At 46.9% G+C, this 21,992-nt stretch overlaps 1 protein-coding gene across 6 annotated transcripts in view; it reads left to right on the top strand.

Moving 5' to 3' along the window:
• The window catches only part of tjap1 (tight junction associated protein 1 (peripheral)), a 593,272-nt gene that overhangs the window by 565,246 nt on the left and 6,034 nt on the right, over window positions 1-21,992 (top strand). For all 6 annotated transcript variants that reach the window (XM_068028188.1, XM_068028184.1, XM_068028169.1 and 3 more), the window contains one exon: window positions 1,277-1,360. In XM_068028188.1, coding sequence (XP_067884289.1) covers window positions 1,277-1,360 — 84 coding nt within the window. The remainder of the gene's footprint in view (window positions 1-1,276; window positions 1,361-21,992) is intronic.

Below are 21,992 nucleotides of genomic sequence, written 5' to 3'. Positions count from 1 at the left end.
CAGTTTGTATCATCCTCACTGTTTGCCACTTCTTCAAGTTTGGTATCATTGGCAAATTTTGAAATTCCATTCTGTTTTTCAAGATCCTGCTCCTATTTCTTATGTTCTTAAAATATTAAACCATGCAACTATAATTTTCATTCTCAATAATCAGAGGGTTGTGGGTGCGACCAATTTCTTGGACTTAATCGAGGCTGACACTCCAGTGCAATGCTGCGGGAGTACTGCATTGTCAGATGTCCTTTAGATGGTTAAAAAGAGGCATCATCTGCCTATTCAGGTGGAAACTACAATCCCAAGGCACTATTAGAAGAGGAGAATTCTCCCATTGTCTCGACCAGCATTCATCCCTAAACCAACATCACCAAAATATGATTTGTGACCATTCTTTGAATTTGCTGTTTATGGGATCGTATTGTCATGTTTATCTACATAACAACAGTGATTGTACTTCAGAAGTAATTTGTTGGATGTATCATGCTTTGGAATATTCCAAGGAACTGATGAATTGCGACCAAACTGTAAATTTGTTTCCCTGGTCTTCTGATATTCCATTCAGTGGGGGAAAAAAACCCATGTTATTAAAAATTAAATGTAACTTTCAGCATAAAGAAGTGCCAAGTCCTGATTTCTGGTCTGGATTGATGCAGGTAGCACATGAGTTGATAGTAATTCAGAAGTGTCGGATCTAACTCTGCTTGATGACTGCAGTCCTGATCTTGAGAGACAAGTTAACAATTAGGAGTGAGAAGGGAAGGCACCCAAAGATTAGTGCAGTGTTAAGAAGGGAGAGCTTTGAAGTGGGCAGTATAAAGAAAAGGGCTGAAGAGTCAATTGGGAGAGTTTAAAGCTAGGTAATTGAGTAGGTGGGTAGATAGGCAGGGTTGCACTGTGATAAAGGAACCAGCTGAGTGAGCCCAATGGCCTTTTTCTGTTTCTAAAAATAAATAAACAAATAAACTTCTGTTCCGAAGAAGGGTCACTGACCCGAAACGTTAACTCTGCTTCTCTTTCCACAGATGCTGCCAGACCTGCTGAGTGATTCCAGCATTTCTTGTTTTTATTTCAGATTTCCAGCATCTGCAGTATTTTGCTTTTAATCTTCTGTTATTGTGCTGATTTGAATCAGTGAGCTTTGACTCTGCTGGCATCCTGAATGTTGTTGTAGGTCAGACCAGAATGGTCATTTGTGTTTTTTCTGGTCTCAGGACTGGTGTGTTAGATCGAAGAATGTATCTTCTTTTACAGTTTGGAACTTTTTCCCCTTTTTCTCCAGGAGCGTTACCGACAGGATTGTAACCTTGCTGTTCAGCTACTAAAGTGCAACAAATCACATTTCAGGAACCACAAGTTTGCAGATGTAAGTATCCAAGGTAGGGAGAGAAAGAACGTGCATATTCTGAGCAGAGGTCAGTTTGTCTGTGTGGTTATTATTGTAACCTTTATACTCTCTCTCCTTTGAGTGCCACAGTGATAATCCTCCTAAACTTCCACCTGTGACTTCTAGATATAAGACTAAGCAGTTTCATTAGCCTCAGCTGGTCAGGCTGATCACTTTTGGAATCAAAAATGGCTTGGTCTTTGTGAAGGGGAAGCTGTCTTAGTCTCTTCACGCAGTCAGACTGTTGTTCATCAACCCAGCAGAAAGGCACTGGTGGAGATAAAATGTAAAATCAGAGAGAATGCTGGAAGTCCAAACTGGTGGGAGATCACTGTCACCATGTCTTTTTTTCTGACAACCAACATGCTGTGTATTTGCTGCATTGTCTCTGTTTATTCGGTGTTTCATACCAGACTCGAGCATCAATTCGGTATGGTGTTCTGCCAGTCTGAGTCAGTATGTTACAAAAGGGAAACATTCTGCCCAGTTCCTGAAGGATTTAAAGCTAGGAAACCAAATGGTTGCGATCTCTAGTTACAGATATCTAGCTTCATTTTTCTCACTCGAACTTCCAGATGTTAATCAGCTCAAAGTCCTCTATTGACCTGGAGTTTCAGGCCCTCCTCCCTGAGGGGAGTGGAGCTACTGTAATTATTTTCTAGTTAAATGGATTTTCCAGGCTTCATCGCAGCCTGTGTGATTACTAATTCACCCAGCTGATGTTCTGGTTGTTAATATTGATTTTCCACTCCATCCACGGGTTGTATCTGATTTATTTTTGGAGTAGTGTGATCTTCTCGTCATTACACTCTTCTGCCCAGCACAACCCCTAAGAGGTTATAGGTGCTTGAAGCCTGTTTATAAGTTCCAGCTTCTAAGTGATGTGCGAAAACAAAGTAGGTTGTCCAACTGCATTCGTCCTTTGCTTTACTGAAGTTAGGGTTTGAGCATTTACAGGATACCAACAGTATTGATCCCAACAGTAATGATGCTGTTACCTCTGTGTGTTGTTACATATGAATTGTTCAGAGAGCAGCTTTGATTGAGTACATCTGTTAATAAAGGGCTTCAAAATCTCTCAAATTCTGTCCTCCCACCTCTTCCCTCATTTCTCCCCAAAGACCCATCACCTCCAGATTATTAAACTAAAAGGTTACCCATCTTGTGCTGTCCCACTCCCTCCATGCAGACTACATCAGCTGTAGGTCATAAATTCTAATAACTGAATACATGTTGGCAAGAGGCCTGTTAACTGTCTTCCCTGCCTGAGGACAGCTCAGTGTGTGGACACCTCCACAAGAGGCCTGTTAACTGTCTTCCCTGCCTGAGGACAGCTCAGTGTGTGGACACCTCCACAAGAGGCCTGTTAACTGTCTTCCCTGCCTGAGGACAGCTCAGTGTGTGGACACCTCCACAAGAGGCCTGTTAACTGTCTTCCCTGCCTGAGGACAGCTCAGTGTGTGGACACCTCCACAAGAGGCCTGTTAACTGTCTTCCCTGCCTGAGGACAGCTCAGTGTGTGGACACCTCCACAAGAGGCCTGTTAACTGTCTTCCCTGCCTGAGGACAGCTCAGTGTGTGGACACCTCCACAAGAGGCCTGTTAACTGTCTTCCCTGCCTGAGGACAGCTCAGTGTGTGGACACCTCCACAAGAGGCCTGTTAACTGTCTTCCCTGCCTGAGGACAGCTCAGTGTGTGGACACCTCCACAAGAGGCCTGTTAACTGTCTTCCCTGCCTGAGGACAGCTCAGTGTGTGGACACCTCCACAAGAGGCCTGTTAACTGTCTTCCCTGCCTGAGGACAGCTCAGTGTGTGGACACCTCCACAAGAGGCCTGTTAACTGTCTTCCCTGCCTGAGGACAGCTCAGTGTGTGGACACCTCCACATGCATCTCTGCTTATTGCTGGTACAGATCATTCTCCACCCCCCCCTCCCCCCCGCCTACAAGACAAAGCCCAATTTCAGCAGTTCATAGAGATTGTGATTTACTTTTGAGTCCAGTGCTTCAATGTAACCATGGGCTTGTTCTATGATGTGCTTTTTTTTAATATTCATTGAATTTCATTTGTGTCGTTGCAGAATTAAAGTAATTACTAATGTGACTAATACCTGTCTCCTGAAGTGCTAGATTGACATTTTAAAAGGGAGCTCACTCACAGCCTGTTCCCATTTTGTGGGAATTAAATATGAGACCCTCGAAATGATGTGACATCTCTTGTCATATCCCAAAATGAGAATGTTATGTGACATGGATTGACTATCAGCAGCCATATGATATTTAATTAGGGAACGTCTGTTTGCTGTATATAATGTGGCTTACTATAATTCATTGTAAGATTAAAACTTTGAATCCTTTGAAGACTGCACTTTGAGTTTGTGAAATGAAATATTAATAGTTTCAAGGATACTGGTATTGAAGAGCAGGAAGTGCAGGTACACTAGCAAGGTATTTTAGTTGTCCTTGGTAGAGATCTCCAAATCAATACTTGTCAGTCTAGATCTTTTAAGATAATACAGTGGCGGTGCAGTGGTGCAGTGGTTAGCACCGCAGCCTCACAGCTCCAGCGACCCGGGTTCAATTCTGGGTACTGCCTGTGTGGACTTTGCAAGTTCTCCCTGTGACTGCGTGGGTTTACTCCAGGTGCTCTGGTTTCCTCCCACAGCCAAAGACTTGCAGGTTGATAGGTAAATTGTCCATTATAAATTGCCCCTAGTATAGGTAGGTGGTAGGGAAATATAGGGACTGGTGGGGATGTAGTAGGAATATGGAATTAGTGTAGGATTAGTATAAATGGGTGGTTGATGGTCGGCACAGACTCGGTGGGCCGAAGGGCCTGTTTCAGTACTGTATCTCTAAAACCTAAAACTAAAGCTAAAAAATAACAATTTTAAAGGCCATGAGGAATTGCATAATCCAGGACAATACTGCCAGGCTAGTCATGTTCGGCTCCTACTGTGTGTCTCGTGCTGAATGCATCAGCTCAGGTTTTTTCTGCTCATCAATCCTTTGGAGATTATGGTACCATTTACACGTTATAGTATGTGGACACAACCTTTACATAGAATAACATCGAATTTACAGCACAGAAACAGGCCATCTGGCCCTTTTGAAATAGATTCAGGTTTCAGGGGAAAACAACAGCAGCAGCCAGAGCAGTGGCACCACGGCTGGCACTGTTGTTCAGCAGGGAGGGACAAAGCGCAGAAGAGCAATAGTTATAGGGGACTCTATAGTCAGGGGCACAGATAGGCGCTTCTGTGGACGTGAAAGAGACTCCAGGAAGGTATGTTGCCTCCCTGGTGCCAGGGTCAAGGATGTCTCTGAACGGACAGAGGGCATTCTGAAGGGGGAAGGTGAACAGCCAGAGGTTGTGGTACACATCGGTACCAATGACATAGGCAGGAACAGTGACGAGGTCCTGCAGGGGGAGTTTAGGGAGTTAGGTAGAAAGTTAAAAGACAGGACCTACAGGGTTGTAATCTCAGGATTACTCCCTGTGCCACGTGCCAGTGAGGCTGGAAATAGGAAGATAGTGTAGCTAAACATGTGGCTGAGCAGCTGGTGTAGAAAGGAGGGTTTCATATATCTGGACCATTGGGATCTCTTCAGGGACAGATGGGACCTGTACAAGAAGGACGGGTTGCATCTAAACCGGAGGGGCACAAATATCCTGGCTGCGAGGTTTGCTAGCATCACTCGGGAGGGTTGAAACTAGTGTGGCAGGGGGGTGGGAACCAGAGCAGGAGGACAGCAGGTGAAATAAATGAAGGGGTACTAGTAAATAAGGTCAGTAAGATTAAGAGGAAGAGCAGGCAGGGAGAGGTTGCTGAGCACAGCGGGACTGGTGATCTGAAGTGCATTTGTTTCAATGCGAGAAGTATAACAGGTAAGGCAGATGAACTTAGAACTTGGATTAGTACTTGGAACTATGGTGTTGTTGCTATTACAGAGACTTGGTTGAGGGAAGGACAGGATTGGCAGCTAAATGTTCCAGGATTTAGAAGCTTCAAGCGGCATAGAGGGGGATGTAAAAGGGGTGGGGGAGTTGCATTACTGGTTAAGGAGAATATCACAGCTGTACTGCGGGAGGACACCTCTGAGGGGTCGTGCAGCGAAGCAATATGGGTGGAGCTCAGGAATAGGAAGGGGGCAGTCACGATATGGGGAATTTTCTACAGGCCTCCCAACAGCCAGCGGGAGGTAGAGGAGCAGATATGTAGACAAGTTTTGGAAAGATGTAAAGGTAACAGGGTTGTAATGGTGGGTGATTTTAACTTCCCCGATATTGACTGGGACTCACTTAGGGGCTTGGATGGGGCAGAATTTGTAAGGAGGATCCAGGAGGGCTTCTTGAAACAATATGTCGATAGTCCAACTAGGGATGGGGCCGTACTGGACCTGGTATTGGGGAATGAGCCCGGCCAGGTGGTCGAAGTTTCAGTAGGGGAGCATTTCGGGAACAGTGACCATAATTCCATAAGTTTTAAGGTACTTGTGGATAAAGATAAGAGTAGTCCTCGGGTGAAGGTGCTAAATTGGGGGAAGGCTAATTATAACAATATTAGGCAGGAACTGAAGAATTTAGATTGGGGGCGGCTGTTTGAGGGTAAATCAACATCTGACATGTGGGAGTCTTTCAAATGTCAGTTGATTGGAATCCAGGACCAACATGTTCCTGTGAGGAAGAAGGATAAGTTTGGCAAGTTTCGGGAACCTTGGATAATGCGGGATATTGTGAGCCTTGTCAAAAAGAAAAAGGAAGCATTCGTAAGGGCTGGAAGGCTAGGAACAGACGAATCCCTTGAAGAATATAAAGACAGTAGGAAGGAACTTAAGCAAGGAGTCAGGAGGGCTAAAAGGGGTTATGAGAAGTCATTGGCAAACAGGATTAAGGAAAATTGCAAGGCTTTTTATACATATATAAAGAGCAAGAGGGTAACCAGGGAAAGAGAACAGTTGGAAGGCCCTCACAAAGATCAGTGAACTCAGCATCTCAAATCTGAGAGCATCTTGAGATTTGTGGCTCAGTAGAACACCATGCAGTGCATATACCGACTGAGCTGTGCGAAATAGTCAGGCGAACTGGTTAATGCTTAGGCTGTGCTGCTACTTTGAATCATGTGAAAGTGCTGAGGTAGGGAAATAGCCTTTCTATTTGAGGTAATGAACTGAGGGCACCAGCATCACAAATGTTGGGTTCTGCTGGCTCCTGATATAGGATGAGGCTTTATTTTATTCTTTCATGGGATGTGGGTGTGACTGGCAGGCCAGCATTTGTTGTCCATCCCTCATTGCCCTTGAACTGAGTGGCTTGCTGGGAAACTTCAGAGGGCAGTTCAGAGTCAACCATATTGCTATGGGTCTGGAGTCACATATAGGCCAGACCAGGCAGATTTCCTACCCTAAAGCCCATGAGTGAACCACATGGGTTTTTATGACAATGATAGTCATTACTGAGGGCTCATTACTGAGACTAGTTTGCAAAATATTTTATGAATTGAATTTAAATTCCAAAGCTGCCATGGTGGGATTTGAACCTGTGTCCCCAGGGCATTAGGCCTGGGTCTCTGGATTACTAGCCAATGACATTACCACTACGCCACCATCTCCCCCTGCGTTACGTTACACTTCATTTCCCAGTGGGTTCCTGTGAACATAGAAACAAACATACGAATTAGGAGGAGTAGGCCACTCGGCCCCTCGAGCCTGTTCCGTCATTCAACAAGATCATGGCTGATAAGATTATAACCTCAACTCCACTTTCCTACCTACCCCCAATAACCTTCCAGCCCCTTGCTTAGCAAGAATCTATCTTCCTCTGCCTTAAAAATATTCAACGACTCTGCTTCCACCGCCTTTTAAGGAAGAGAATTCCAAAGACTCACGACCCTCTGAGAGAAAGATAAGGCTGAAGCATTTGCAACAATCTTCAGGCAGAAGTGCCGAGTTGATGATCTATCTCGGCCTCCTCCTGAAGTCCCCAGCATCACAGATGCCAGACTTCAGCCAATTCGATTCACTCCGCGTGATATCAAGAAACGACTGAAGGCACTGGATACTGCAAAAGCTATGGGCCCTGACAATATTCTGGCAATAGTACTGAAGACGTGTGCTCCAGAACTTGCTGCATCCCTTGCCAATCTGTTCCAGTACAGCTACAACACTGGCATCTACGCTGCGATGTGGAAAATTGCCCAGGGATGTCCTGTGCGCAAAAAGAAGGACAAGTCCAACCCGACCAATTACCGCCCCATCAGCCTACTCTCAATCATCAGGAAAGTGATGTAAGGTGTCATCAACAGTGCCATCAAGCAGCACTTGCTTAGCAATAACCTGCTCAGTGACACTCAGTTGGGGTTCCACCAGGGCCACTCAGCTCCTGACCTCATTACAGCCTTGGTTCAAACATGGACACAAGGGCTGAACTCAAGAGGTGAGGTGAGAGTGACTGCCCTTGACATCAAGGCAGCATTTGACCAAGTATGGCATCAAGGAGCCCTAGCAAAACTGAGGTCAATGGGAATCAGGGGGAAAACCCTCCACTGGTTAGAGTCATGCCTAGCACAAAGGAAGATGGTTGTGGTTGTTGGAGGTCAATCATCTGAGCTCCAGGACATCACTGCAGGAGTTCCTCAGGGTAGTGTCCTAGGCCCAACCATCTTCAGCTGCTTCATCAATCACCTTCCTTCAATCATCAGATCAGAAGTGGGGATGTTCGCTGATGATTGCACTTTGATCAGCACCATTCGTGACCCCTAAGATACTGAAGCAGTCCGTGTAGAAATGCAGCAAGACCCGGACAATATCCAGGCTTGGGCTGATAAGTAGCAAGTAACATTCGCGCCACACAAGTGCCAGGCAATGACCATCTCCAACAAGAGAGAATCTAACCATCTCGCCTGGACATTCAATGGCATTACCATCGCTGAATCCCCCACTATCAACATCCTAGGCTACCATTGACCAGAAACTGAACTGGAGTAGCCATATAAATACCCTGACGACAAGAGCAGGTCAGAGGCTAGGAATCCTGAGGGGACTAACTCACCACCTGACTCCCACAAAGCCTGTCCACCACCTACAAGGCTCAAGTCAGGAGTGTGATGGAATACACTCCACTTGCCTGGATGGGTGCAGCTCCATCAACACTCAAGAAGCTCAACACCATCCAGGACAAAACAGCCCACATGATTGGCACCCCATCTACAAACATTCACTCCCTCCACCACCGACGCACAGTGGCAACAGTGTGTACCATCTACAAGATGCACTGCAGCAATGCACCAAGGCTCCTTAGAGAGCAGTTTCCAAACCCGCGACCTGGACCAACTAGAAGGACAAGGGCAGCAAATACATGGGAACACCACCACCTGCAAGTTCCCCTCCAAATCACACACCATCCTGACTAGGAACTATATCGCCGTTCCTTCACTGTCGCTGGGTCAAAATCCTGGAACTCCATTCCTAACAGCACTGTGGGTATACCTACCCCAAATGGACTGCAGCGGTTCAAGAAGGTTCAACCAGTACCTTCTCAAGGGCAATTAGGGATGGGTAATAAATGCTGGCCTGGCCAGTGACGCCCATATCCCATGAATGATTTAAAAAAAACAGAGAAGTCCAGGCCCCACATATGTCCCCAAAACCCAAAAGTGAAATCCAGGCCCCACATCTGTCCTCAAAATCCAAAACTGACATCCAGGCCACACTTCAGTCCCCAAAACCCAATACTGAACACCAGGCCTCACATCTGTCCTCAAAACCCAGTAGTGAAATCCAGGCCCCACATCTGTCCTCAAACCCAAAAGTGAAATCCAGGCCTCACATCTGTCCTCAAAACCCAAAAGTGAAATCCAGATCCCACATCTGTCCACAAAACACAAATGCAAACTCTAGGCCCCACATCAGTCCCCAAAACCCAATACTGAAATCCAGGCCCCACATCTGTCCTCAAAAACTCAACAGAGAAATCCAGGCCCCATATCTCTCCACAAAGCAGAATACTGAAATCCAGGCCCCAATTCTGTCCTCTAATTCCAATCCTGATATCCAGGCCACACATCAGTACCCAAACCCAGTAGTGAAATCCAGGCCCACATCTGTGTTCACAAACGAAAACTGACATCCAGATCCCACATCTGTCCACAAAAGCGAACACCAGGCCCCACATCAGTCTCCAAAGCCCAATACTGAAATCCAGGCCCCACATCTGTCCAGAAAACCCAAACGTGAAATCCAGGACCCACATCTGTCCACAAAAGCGAACACCAGGCCCCACATCAGTCCCCAAAACCCAATACTGAAATCCAGGCCCCACATCTGCCCACAAAACCCAAAAGTGAAATCTAGGCACCCACATCTGTCCTCAAAACCCAATGCTGAAATCCAGGCCCCACATCTGTCCTCAAAACCCAATATTGAAATCCAGGCCCCACATCTGTCCACAAAACACAAATGCGAACTCTAGGCCCCACATCAGTCCCCAAAACCCAATACTGAAATCCAGGCCCCATATCTCTCCACAAAGCAGAATACTGAAATCCTGGCCCCAATTCTGTCCTCTGATTCCAATCCTGATATCCAGGCCACACATCACTACCCAAACCCAGTAGTGAAATCCAGGCCCACATCTGTGTTCAAAAACGAAAACTGACATCCAGTTCCCACATCTGTCCACAAAAGCGAACACCAGGCCCCACATCAGTCCCCAAAACCCAATACTGAAATCCAGGCCCCACATCTGTCCTCAAAATCCAAAACTGACATCCAGGTCCCACATCTGTCCTCAAAACCCAAACGTGAAATCCAGACTCCACATCTGTCCTCAAAACCCAATACTGAAATCCAGACCTCAGATCTGCACTCAAAACCCAAAACTGACATCCAGGCCCCACATCTGTCCCCAAACCCAATAGTGAATACCAGGCCTCACATCTGTCCCCAAACCCCAATACTGAAATCCAGGCCCCAAATCAGTCCTCAAAACCCAAAATTGAAATCCAGGCCCCACATCTCTCCTCAATACCCAATAGTGAAATCGTCACCCCACATCTGTCCTCAGAACCCAAAAGTGAAATCCAGGCCCCACATCGGTCCTCAACAACCCAGATTTGAAATCCAGACCCCCACATCTGTCCTCAAAACCCAAAAGTGAAATCCAGGCCTCACATCTGTCCTCAACAACCCAAATTTGAAATCCAGACCCACATCTGTCCTCAACAACCCAAATTTGAAATCCAGACCCCCACAAATGTCCTCAAAACCGAATAATGAAATCCAGGCCTCAAATCTGTCCTCATCAACCCAAATTTGAAATCCAGACCCCCACAAATGTCCTCAAAACCCAATACTGAAATCCAGGCCTCAAATCTGTCCTCAGCAACCCAAATTTGAAATCCAGACCCCACATCTGTCCTCAAATTCCAATACTGAATCCAGGCCCCACATCTGTCCTTAATCCTAATCGTGAAATCCAGACCCCTCTGCTGTCCTCAAAACCCAAACATGAAATCTAGGCCCCATATCTCTCCTCAAAACCCAAACGTGAAATCCAGGCCCCACATCGGTCCACAAAACCCAAAAGTGAAATCCAGGGCCCCACGTCTGTCCTCAAAATCCAAAAGTGAAATCCAGGCCCCACATCAGTCCCCAGACCCCAATACTGAAATCCAGGCCCCACAACTATCCGCAAAATCCAAAACAGACATCCAGGCCTCACTTCAGTCCCCAAAACTGAGATAGGATTATAAGAGATAGGATTTATAATCATCTTGAAAAGAATAAGTTCATTAGCGATAGTCAGCACGGTTTTGTGAAGGGTAGGTCGTGCCTCACAAACCTTATTGAGTTTTTCGAGAAGGTGACCAAACAGGTGGATGAGGGTAAAGCAGTGGATGTGGTGCATATGGATTTCAGTAAGGCGTTTGATAAGGTTCCCCACGGTAGGCTATTGCAGAAAATACGGAAGTATGGAGTTGAAGGTGATTTAGAGCTTTGGATCAGAAATTGGCTAGCTGAAAGAAGACAGAGGGTGGTGGTTGATGGCAAATGTTCATCCTGGAGTTTAGTTACTAGTGCTGTACCGCAAAGATATGTTTTGGGGCCACTGCTGTTTGTCATTTTTATAAATGACCTGGATGAGGGTGTAGAAGGGTGGGTGACACTAAATTCGGTGGAGTTGTGGATAGTGCCGAAGGATGTTGTAGGCTGCAGAGCTGGGCTGAGAGATGGCAAATGGAGTTTAATGCGGAAAAGTGTGAGGTGATTCACTTTGGAAGGAGTAACAGGAATGCAGAGTACTGGGCTAATGGGAAGATTCTTGGTAGTGTAGATGAGCAGAGAGATCTTGGTGTCCAGGTACATAAATCCCTGAAAGTTGCTACCCAGGTTAATAGGGCTGTTAAGAAGGCATATGGTGTGTTAGCTTTTATTAGTAGGGGGATCGAGTTTCGGAGCCACGAGGTCATGCTGCAGCTGTACAAAACTCTGGTGAGACCGCACCTAGAGTATTGCGTGCAGTTCTGGTCACCGCATTATAGGAAGGATGTGGAAGCTTTGGAAAGGGTGCAGAGGAGATTTACTAGGATGTTGCCTGGTATGGAGGGAAGGTCTTACGAGGAAAGGCTGAGGGACTTGAGGTTGTTTTCGTTGGAGAGAAGGAGGAGGAGAGGTGACTTAATAGAGACATATAAGATAATCAGAGGGTTAGATAGGGTGGATAGTGAGAGTCTTTTTCCTCGGATGGTGATGGCAAACACGAGGGGACATAGCTTTAAGTTGAGGGGTGATAGATATAGGACAGATGTCAGAGGTAGTTTCTTTACTCAGAGTAGTAGGGGCGTGGAACGCCCTGCCTGCAACAGTAGTAGACTTGCCAACTTTGAGGGCATTTAAGTGGTCATTGGATAGACATATGGATGAAAATGGAATAGTGTAGGTCAGATGGTTTCACAGGTCGGCGCAACATCGAGGGCCGAAGGGCCTGTACTGCGCTGTAATGTTCTAATTCTAATGTAAAACCCAATACTGAAATCCAGGCCCCGCATCTATCCTCAAAATCTGAAACAGACATCCAGGCCTCACTTCAGTCCCCAAAACCACTGACCCGAATCGTTAACTCTGCTTCTCTTTCCACAGATGCTGCCAGACCTGCTGAGTGGTTCCAGCATTTCTTGTTTTTAATCCAGGTCTCACTTCGTCCCCAAAACCCAATACTGAAATCCAGACCCCCATAAATGTCCTCAGAACCCAATACTGAAATCCAGGCCTCAAATCTGTCCTCAGCAACCCAAATTTGAAATCCAGACCCCACATCTGTCCTCAAATCCCAATACTGAAATCCAGGCCCCAAGTCTGTCTTCAAAACCCAAAAGTGAAATCCAGGCCTCACATCTGTCCTCAAAACGAAAAAGTGAGATCCAGGCCCCACATCTATCCTCAAACCCCAATACTGAAATCCAGACCCCACATCTGTCCTGAAAATCCAAAACTGACATCCAGGCCCCACAGCTGTCTCCAAAACTGACATCCAGGCCCCGTATCGGTTCTCAAAACCCAGTAGTTAAATGCAGGCCTCACACCCCCCCCCCCCCCCCCCCCATCCGTTCTCAAAACCCAATGCTGAAATCCATGCCCCACATCTGTCCTCAATCCTAATACTGAAATCCATGCCCCACATCTGTCCTCAATCATAATAGTGAAATCCAGGCCCCACATCTGTCCTCAATCATAATAGTGAAATCCAGGCCCCACATCTGTCCTCAATCCTAATAGTGAAATCCATGCCCCACATCTGTCCTCAATCCTAATACTGAAATCCATGCCCCACATCTGTCCTCAATCCTAATAGTGAAATCCAGGCCCCACATCTGTCCTCAATCATAATAGTGAAATCCATGCCCCACATCTGTCCTCAATCCTAATAGTGAAATCCATGCCCCACATCTGTCCTCAATCATAATAGTGAAATCCATGCCCCACATCTGTCCTCAATCCTAATAGTGAAATCCAGGCCCCACATCTGTCCTCAATCCTAATACTGAAATCCAGGTCCCACATCTGTCCTCAATCCTAATAGTGAAATCCAGGTCCCACATCTGTCCTCAATCCTAATAGTGAAATCCAGGTCCCACATCTGTCCTCAATCCTAATAGTGAAATCCAGGCCCCACATCTGTCCTCAATCCTAATAGTGAAATCCAGGCCCCACATCTGTCCTCAATCATAATAGTGAAATCCATGCCCCACATCTGTCCTCAATCCTAATAGTGAAATCCATGCCCCACATCTGTCCTCAATCATAATAGTGAAATCCATGCCCCACATCTGTCCTCAATCATAATAGTGAAATCCAGGCCCCACATCTGTCCTCAATCCTAATACTGAAATCCAGGTCCCACATCTGTCCTCAATCCTAATAGTGAAATTCAGGCCCCACATCTGTCCCTAAAGCCCAATGCTCAAATCTAGAACCCTCATCTGTCCTCAAAATCCAAAGCTGACATCCAGGCCGCACATCTGTCCTTAATCCTAATAGTCGAAATCCAGGCCCCACATCTGTCCACAAAACCCAAAAGTTAAATCCAGGTCCCACTGAACTGGAGTATCCATATAAATACCATGGCTACAAGAGCAGGTCAGAGGCTAGGAATCCTGAGGCGAGTAACTCATCTCCTGACTCCCACAAAGCTTGTCCACCATCTACAAGGCACAAGTCAGGCGTGTGATGGAATACTCTCCACTTTCCTGGATGGGTGCAGCTCCAACAACACTCAAGAAGCTCAACACCATCCAGGACAAAACAGCCCACTTGATTGGCACCCTATCTACAAACATTCACTCCCTCCACCACCAACGCACAGTGGCAGCAGTGTGTACCATCTACAAGATGCACCGCTGGAATGCACCATGGCTCCTTAGACAGCACCATCCAAACCAGCAACCTCTATCAACTAGAAGGACAAGGGCAGCAAATGCATGGGAACACCACCACCTGCAAGTTCCCCTCCAAGTCACACACCATCCTGATTTGGAACTATATCACCGTTCCTTCACTGTCGCTGGGTCAAAATCCTGGCACTCCCTTCCTAACAGCACTGTGGGTATACCTACCTCAAATGGACTGCAGCGGTTCAAGAAGGCAGCTCACCACCACCTTCTCAAGGGCAATTAGGGATGGGTAATAAATGCTGGCCTGGCCAGTGACGCCCACATCCCATGAATGAATAAAAATAAAATCTCAAAACCCAAAAGTGAAATCCAGGGCCGACATCTGTCCTCAGATTCCATTCCTGACATCCAGGCCCCACCTCAGTACCCCAAACCCAGTAGTGAAATCCAGGCCCACATTTGTATTCAATAACCAAAACTGACATCCAAGCCCTGCATCTGTCCCCAAACCCCAATGCGGAAATCCAGGCCCCACATCTGTCCTCAAAAACCAATAGTGAAATCCATGCCCCACATCTGTCCTCAATCCTAATAGTGAAATCCAGGACCCACATCTGACCTCAAAACCCAATACTGAAATCTAGGCCCCACAACAGTACCCAAAACCCAATACTGAAATCTAGGCCCCACATCAGTACCCAAAACTGAAATCCAGGCCCAACGTCTGTCCTCAAAATCCAAAACCGACATCCAGGCTCCACATCTTTCCTCAAAACCCAAAAGTGAAATCCAGGCCTCACATCTGTCCACAAAACGCAAAACTGGCAGCCAGGCCCCATATCCGTCCTCAAAACCCAATACTGAAATCCAGGCCTCACATCTGTCCACAAAAACCAAAAGTGAAATCCAGGCCCCACATCTCTCTTCAAAAGCCAAAAGTGAAATCCAGGCCCCACATCTCTCTTCAAAAGCCAAAAGTGAAATCCAGACCCCACATCTTTCCTCAAAAACTCAACAGAGAAATCCAAGCCCCACATCAGTCCCCAAAGCAGAATACTGAAATCCAAGCCCCATATCTGTCCTCAGATTCCAATCCTGAAATCCAAGCCCCACATCAGTCCCCAAAGCAGAATACTGAAATCCAAGCCCCATATCTGTCCTCAGATTCCAATCCTGAAATCCAGGCCCCACATCTGTCCTCAAAACACAAACGTGAAATCCAGGCCCCACATCTGTCCACAAAACCCAATGGTGAAATCCAGACCCCCATATCTGACGGCAAAACACAAAAGCGAACACCAGGCCCCACATCAGTCCCCATAACCCAATACTGAAATCCGGGACCCACATCTGTCCTCAGAAGCCAAAACTGGTACCCAGGCCTCACATCTGTCCTCAAAACCCAAAAGTGAAATCCAGGCCTCACATCTGTCCACAAAACCCAAAAGTGAAATCCAGGTGTCACATCTGTCCTCAAAACCCAATAGTGAAATCCAGGCCTCACATCTGTCCTGAAAATCCAAAACTGACATCCAGGCCCCACAGTTGTCTCCAAAACTGACATCCAGGTCGCACATCTGTCCTCAACACCCAAAACTAACATCTAGCCCTCACATTGGTCCTCAAAACCCAGTAGTTAAATGCAGGCCTCACCTCACCCCACCCCACCCACCCCCCCCCCCAATCCGTTCTCAAAACCCAATACTGAAATCCAGGCCCCACATCTGTCCTCAATCCTAATAGTGAAATCTGGGCCCCACATCTGTCCTCAAAACCCAATAGTGAAATCCAGACCTCTCATCTGTCCTCAACAACACAATACTGAATCCAGGCCCCACATCTGTCCTTAATCCTATTAGTGAAATCCAGGCCCCACATCTGTCCCCAAAACCCAATAGTGAAATCCAGACCTCACATCTGTCCTCAAAATCCAAAACTGACATCCAGTTCCCACATCTGTCCACAAAAACCAGTAGTGAAATCCAGGCCCACATCTGTATTCAAAAACTAAAACTGACATCCAGTTCCCACATCTGTCCTCAAAACCCAAACGTGAAATCCAGGCCCCACATCTGTCCCCAAACCCCAATACTGAAATCCAGGCCCCAAATCAGTCCTCAAAACCCAAAACTGACATCCAGTTCCCACATCTGTCCTCAACAACCCAAAACTGACATCCAGGCCCTGCATCTGTCCTCAAATACCAATACTGAATCCAGGCCCCACATCTGTCCTCAATCCTCATTGTGAAATCCAGGCCCCACATCTGTTCCCAAACCCCAATGCTCAAATCCAGACCCCTCATCTATCCTCAAAACCGAATAGTGCAATCCAGACCTCACATCTGTCCTCAAAAAGCAATAGTGAATTGCAGACCGGACATCTTTCCTCAAAACCCAAAACTAAAATCCAGGCCCCACATCTGTCTGCATACCCCAATAGTGAAATCAAGGCCCCACATCTATCCTCAATATCCAAAACTGACATCCAGGTCCCATATCTGTCCTCATATCCCAATAGTGAAAACCAGGCCCCACATCTGTCCTCATCTACCCAATACTGAATCCAGGCCCCACATCTGTCCTCAATCCCAATAGTGAAATGCAGGCCCCACATCTGTCTGCAAACCCCAGCAGTCCCCACATCTGTCCTCAAAACTGAAAACTGACATCCAGGCCCCACATCAGTCCCCAAAATCCAATACTGACATCCAGGCCCCACATCGGTCCTCAAAACCCAACAGTGAAATCCAGGCCCCAAATCTGTCCTCAATCCTAATAATGAAATCCAGGCCCCACGTCTGTCCCCAAACACAAGTGCTGAAATCCAGACTCCTCATCTGTCCTCAAAACCTTAGTGAATTCCAGACCTCACATTTGTCTTCAAAATCCAAAACTGACATCCAAGCACCACATCTGTCCCCAAACCCCAATACTGAAATCCAGGCCCCACATCTCTCCTCAAAACCATATAGTGAAGTCCAGACCTCACATCTGTCCTCAAAATCCAAAACTGACATCCAGGCTGCAAATCTGTCCTCAGCAGTGGTTAGCACCGCAGCCTCACAGCTCCAGCGACCCGGGTTCAATTCTGGGTACTGCCTGTGTGGAGTTTGCAAGTTCTCCCTGTGACCGCGTGGGTTTCCGCCGGGTGCTCCGGTTTCCTCCCACAGCCAAAGACTTGCAGGTTGATAGGTTAATTGGCCATTGTAAATTGCCCCTAGTATAGGTTGGTGGTAGGGAAATATAGGGACAGGTGGGGATGTGGTAGGAATATGGGATTAGTGTAGGATTAGTATAAATGGGTGGTTGATGGTCGGCACAGACTCGGTGGGCCGAAGGGCCTGTTTCAGTGCTGTATCTCTAAATTAAAATTAAATTAAAATCCAAAACTGACATCCAAGCACCACATCTGTCCCCAAACCCCAATAATGAAATCCAGGTCCCACATCTTGCCTCAAAACCCAATATTGAAATCCAGACCTCACATCTGTCTTCAGAACCCAACAGTGAAATCAAGGCCCCACATCTGTCCTCAAAACCCAAAAGTGAAATCCAGGCCCCACAAATGTCCTCAAAACCCAAAGCTGAAATCCAGGCCTCACATCTGTCCTCAATCTCAATAGTGTAATCCAGGCCCCACATCTGTCTCCAAAACTGACATCCAGGTCCCACATCTGTCCTCATACCCCAAAAGTGAAATCCAGGCCTCACATCTGTCCTCAATCTCAATAGTGTAATCCAGGCCCCACATCTGTCTCCAAAACTGACATCCAGGCCCCGCATCTGTCTCCAAAACTGACATCAAGCCCCACATCTGCCCCCAAAACTGACATCCAGGTCCTGCATCTGTCTCCAAAACTGACATCCAGGTCCTGCATCTGTCTCCAAAACTGACATCCAGGTCCTGCATCTGTCTCCAAAACTGACATCCAGGTCCTGCATCTGTCTCCAAAACTGACATCAAGCCCCACATCTGCCTCCAAAACTGACATCCAGGTCCCGCATCTGTCCTCATACCCCAATAGTGAAATCCAGGCCTCACATCTGTCCCCAAACCCCAATACTGAAATCCAGACCCCACATCTGTCCTCTATCTCAATAGTAAAATCCAGGCCCCACATCTGTCCGCAAACCCCAATAGTGAAATCCAGGCCCCACATCTGTCCTCAAAACCCAATACTGAAATCCAGGCCTCACATCTGTCCTGGCACAGTGGCGCAGTGGTTAGCACCGCAGCCTCACAGCTCCAGGGACCCGGGTTCGATTCTGGGTACTGCCTGTGTGGAGTTTGCAAGTTCTCCCTGTCTCTGCGTGGGTTTTCGCCGGGTGCTCCGGTTTCCTCCCACATCCAAAGACTTGCAGGTGATAGGTAAATTGGCTGTAGTAAATTGCCCCTAGTGTAGGGAGGTGATAGGGATTATGGGATTACTGGAGGGTTAGTATAAATGGGTGGTTGATGGTCGGCACAGACTCGGTGGGTCGAAGGGCCTGTTTCAGTGCTGTACCTCTAAATAAATAAATAAATATAATCCAAATCTGACATCCAGGCCCCACATTGGTCCTCAAAATCCAAAACTGAATTCCAGGCCCCACATCTGTCCTCAAAATCCAAAACTGAATTCCAGGCCCCACATTGGTCCTCAAAACCCAATACTGAATTCCAGGCCCCACATTGGTCCTCAAAACCCAATACTGAATTCCAGGCCTCACATCTGTTCTCAAAACCCAATACTGAATTCCAGGCCCCACATTAGTCCTCAAAACCCAATACTGAATTCCAGGCCCCACATTGGTCCTCAAAACCCAATACTGAATTCCAGGCCCCACATCTGTCCCCAAACCCCAATGCTGAAATCCAGACTCCTCATCTGTCCTCCAAACCTTATAGTAAATTCCAGACCTCACATCTGTCCTCAAAATCCAAAACTGACATCCACGCCCCACATCTGTCCCCAAACCCCAATATGGAAATCCAGGCCCCACATCTGTCCCCAAACCCCAATATGGAAATCTAGGCCCCACATCTGTCCTCAAAAACCAATCGTGAAATCCAGGCCTCTCATCTCTCTTCAGAACCCAACAGTGAAATCAAGGCCCCACATCTGTCCCCAAACCCCAATAGTGAAATCCAGGCCCCACATCTCTCTTCAGAACCCAACAGTGAAATCAAGGCCCCACATCTGTCCTCAAACCCCAATAGTGAAATCCAGGCCTCACATCTCTTCAGAACTCAACAGTGAAATCCAGGCCCCACATCTGTCCTCAAACCCCAATAGTGAAATCCAGGCCTCACATCTCTCTTCAGAACCCAACAGTGAAATCAAGGCCCCACATCTGTCCCCAAACCCCAATATGGAAATCCAGGCCCCACATCTGTCCCCAAACCCCAATATGGAAATCTAGGCCCCACATCTGTCCTCAAAAACCAATCGTGAAATCCAGGCCTCTCATCTCTCTTCAGAACCCAACAGTGAAATCAAGGCCCCACATCTGTCCCCAAACCCCAATAGTGAAATCCAGGCCCCACATCTCTCTTCAGAACCCAACAGTGAAATCAAGGCCCCACATCTGTCCTCAAACCCCAATAGTGAAATCCGGGCCTCACATCTTTCTTCAGAACCCAACAGTGAAATCAAGGCCCCACATCTGTCCTCAAACCCCAATAGTGAAATCCAGGCCTCACATCTCTCTTCAGAACCCAACAGTGAAATCAAGGCCCCACATCTGTCCTCAAACCCCAATAGTGAAATCCAGGCCTCACATCTGTCCTCAAAACCCAGTAGTGAAATCCAGGTCTCCCCCCACCCTATCTGTCCCCAAATCCCAATAGTGAAATCCACCCCCCCCCCCCACCCCCCATCATTCCTCAAAACCCAAAAGTGTAATCTAGGCATCACATCTGTCCTCAAAACCAAAAGTGAAATTCCGGCCCCACACCAGTCCTCAAAACCAAACCTTAAATACAGGCTCCACATCTGTCCATAAAACTCAGAAGTGACATCCAGGCCCCAAAGGTGGTGTCGTAAGTAGTGAGGAGGAAAGCCTTAGACTACAGGACAATATAGATGGGCTGGTCAGATGGGCAGAGCAGTGGCAAATGGAGTTTAATACTGAGAAGTGTGAGGTGATGCACTTTGGGAGGTCTACAAGGAAATGGAACATACAATGGATGGTAGGACCCTAGGAAGTACAGAGGGACCTTGGGATGCTTGTCCATAGATCACTGAAGGCACCAGCACAGGTAGATAAGGTGGTTAGGAAGGCATACGGGATACTTGCTTTTATTAGCCGAGGCATAGAGTACAAGAGCCAGGAGGTTATGATGGAGCTGTATAAAACGCTAGTTAGGCCACATCTGGAGTACTGTGTACAGTTCTGGGAACCACACTATAGGAAGGATGTGATTGCAGTGGAGATGGTGCATTGGAGAGGGTGCAGAGGAGATTCACCAGGATGTTGCCTGGGCTGGAGCATTTCAGTTATGAAGAGAGACTAGATAGGCTGGGGTTGTTTTCGTTGGACTGGAGAAGGCTGAGGGGGAACCTGATTGAGGTATACAAAATTATGAGGGGCATTGGTAGGATAGATAGGAAGAAACTTTTTCTCTTAATGGAGGGATCAATGACCAGGGGGCATAGATTTAAGGTAAGGGGCAGGAGGTTTAGAGGGGATTTGAGGAAGAATTTTTTCACCCAGAGGATAACTGGAATCTGGAACACACTGCCTGAAGAGGTGATAGAGGCAGGAACACGCACGACATTCAAGAAGTATTTAGATGAGCACTTGAAACGCCATAGCATACAAGGCTACGGGCCAAGTGCGGGAAAATGGGATTAGTTAGGACGGGTGCTTGATGGTCAGCGCCAGCGGGTTGGGCTGAAGGGCCTGTTTCTGTGCTGTAAAATTCTATGACTCTGACACATCTGTCCTCAAAACCCAAAACTGACATCTAGGCTGCACATCTGTCCTCAAAACCCAAAACTGACATCTAGGCTGCACATCTGTCCTCAAAACCCAAAACTGACATCTAGGCTGCACATTTGTCCTCAAAACCCAAAACTAACATCTAGGCTACACATCTGTCCTCAAAACCCAAAACTGATATCTAGGCTGCACATCTGTCCTCAAAACCCAAAACTGACATCTAGGCTGCACATCTGTCCTCAAAACCCAAAACTGACATCTAGGCTGCACATCTGTCCTCAAAACCCAAAACTGACATCTAGGCTGCACATTTGTCCTCAAAACCCAAAACTGATATCTAGGCTGCACATCTGTCCTCAAAACCCAAAACTGACATCTAGGCTGCACATTTGTCCTCAAAACCCAAAACTAACATCTAGGCTACACATCTGTCCTCAAAACCCAAAACTGATATCTAGGCTGCACATCTGTCCTCAAAACCCAAAACTGACATCTAGGCTGCACATCTGTCCTCAAAACCCAAAACTGATATCTAGGCTGCACATCTGTCCTCAAAACCCAAAACTGACATCTAGGCTGCACATCTGTCCTCAAAACCCAAAACTGATATCTAGGCTGCACATCTGTCCTCAAAACCCAAAACTGACATCTAGGCTGCACATCTGTCCTCAAAACCCAAAACTAACATCTTGGCTACACATCTGTCCTCAAAACCCAAAAGTGATGTTTGTGCTCTTCTGGTCTACTTCCCATATTTGATTAAGTAAATAGACAAGGCATGGAATAATGAGAAAA

The sequence above is a fragment of the Heterodontus francisci genome, chromosome 3 (assembly GCF_036365525.1).
Source record: "Heterodontus francisci isolate sHetFra1 chromosome 3, sHetFra1.hap1, whole genome shotgun sequence".
NCBI lineage: Eukaryota > Metazoa > Chordata > Chondrichthyes > Heterodontiformes > Heterodontidae > Heterodontus > Heterodontus francisci.
The sequence above is the reverse complement of the archived record's forward strand: the minus strand, read 5'-3'. Positions and strand labels throughout refer to the sequence as shown.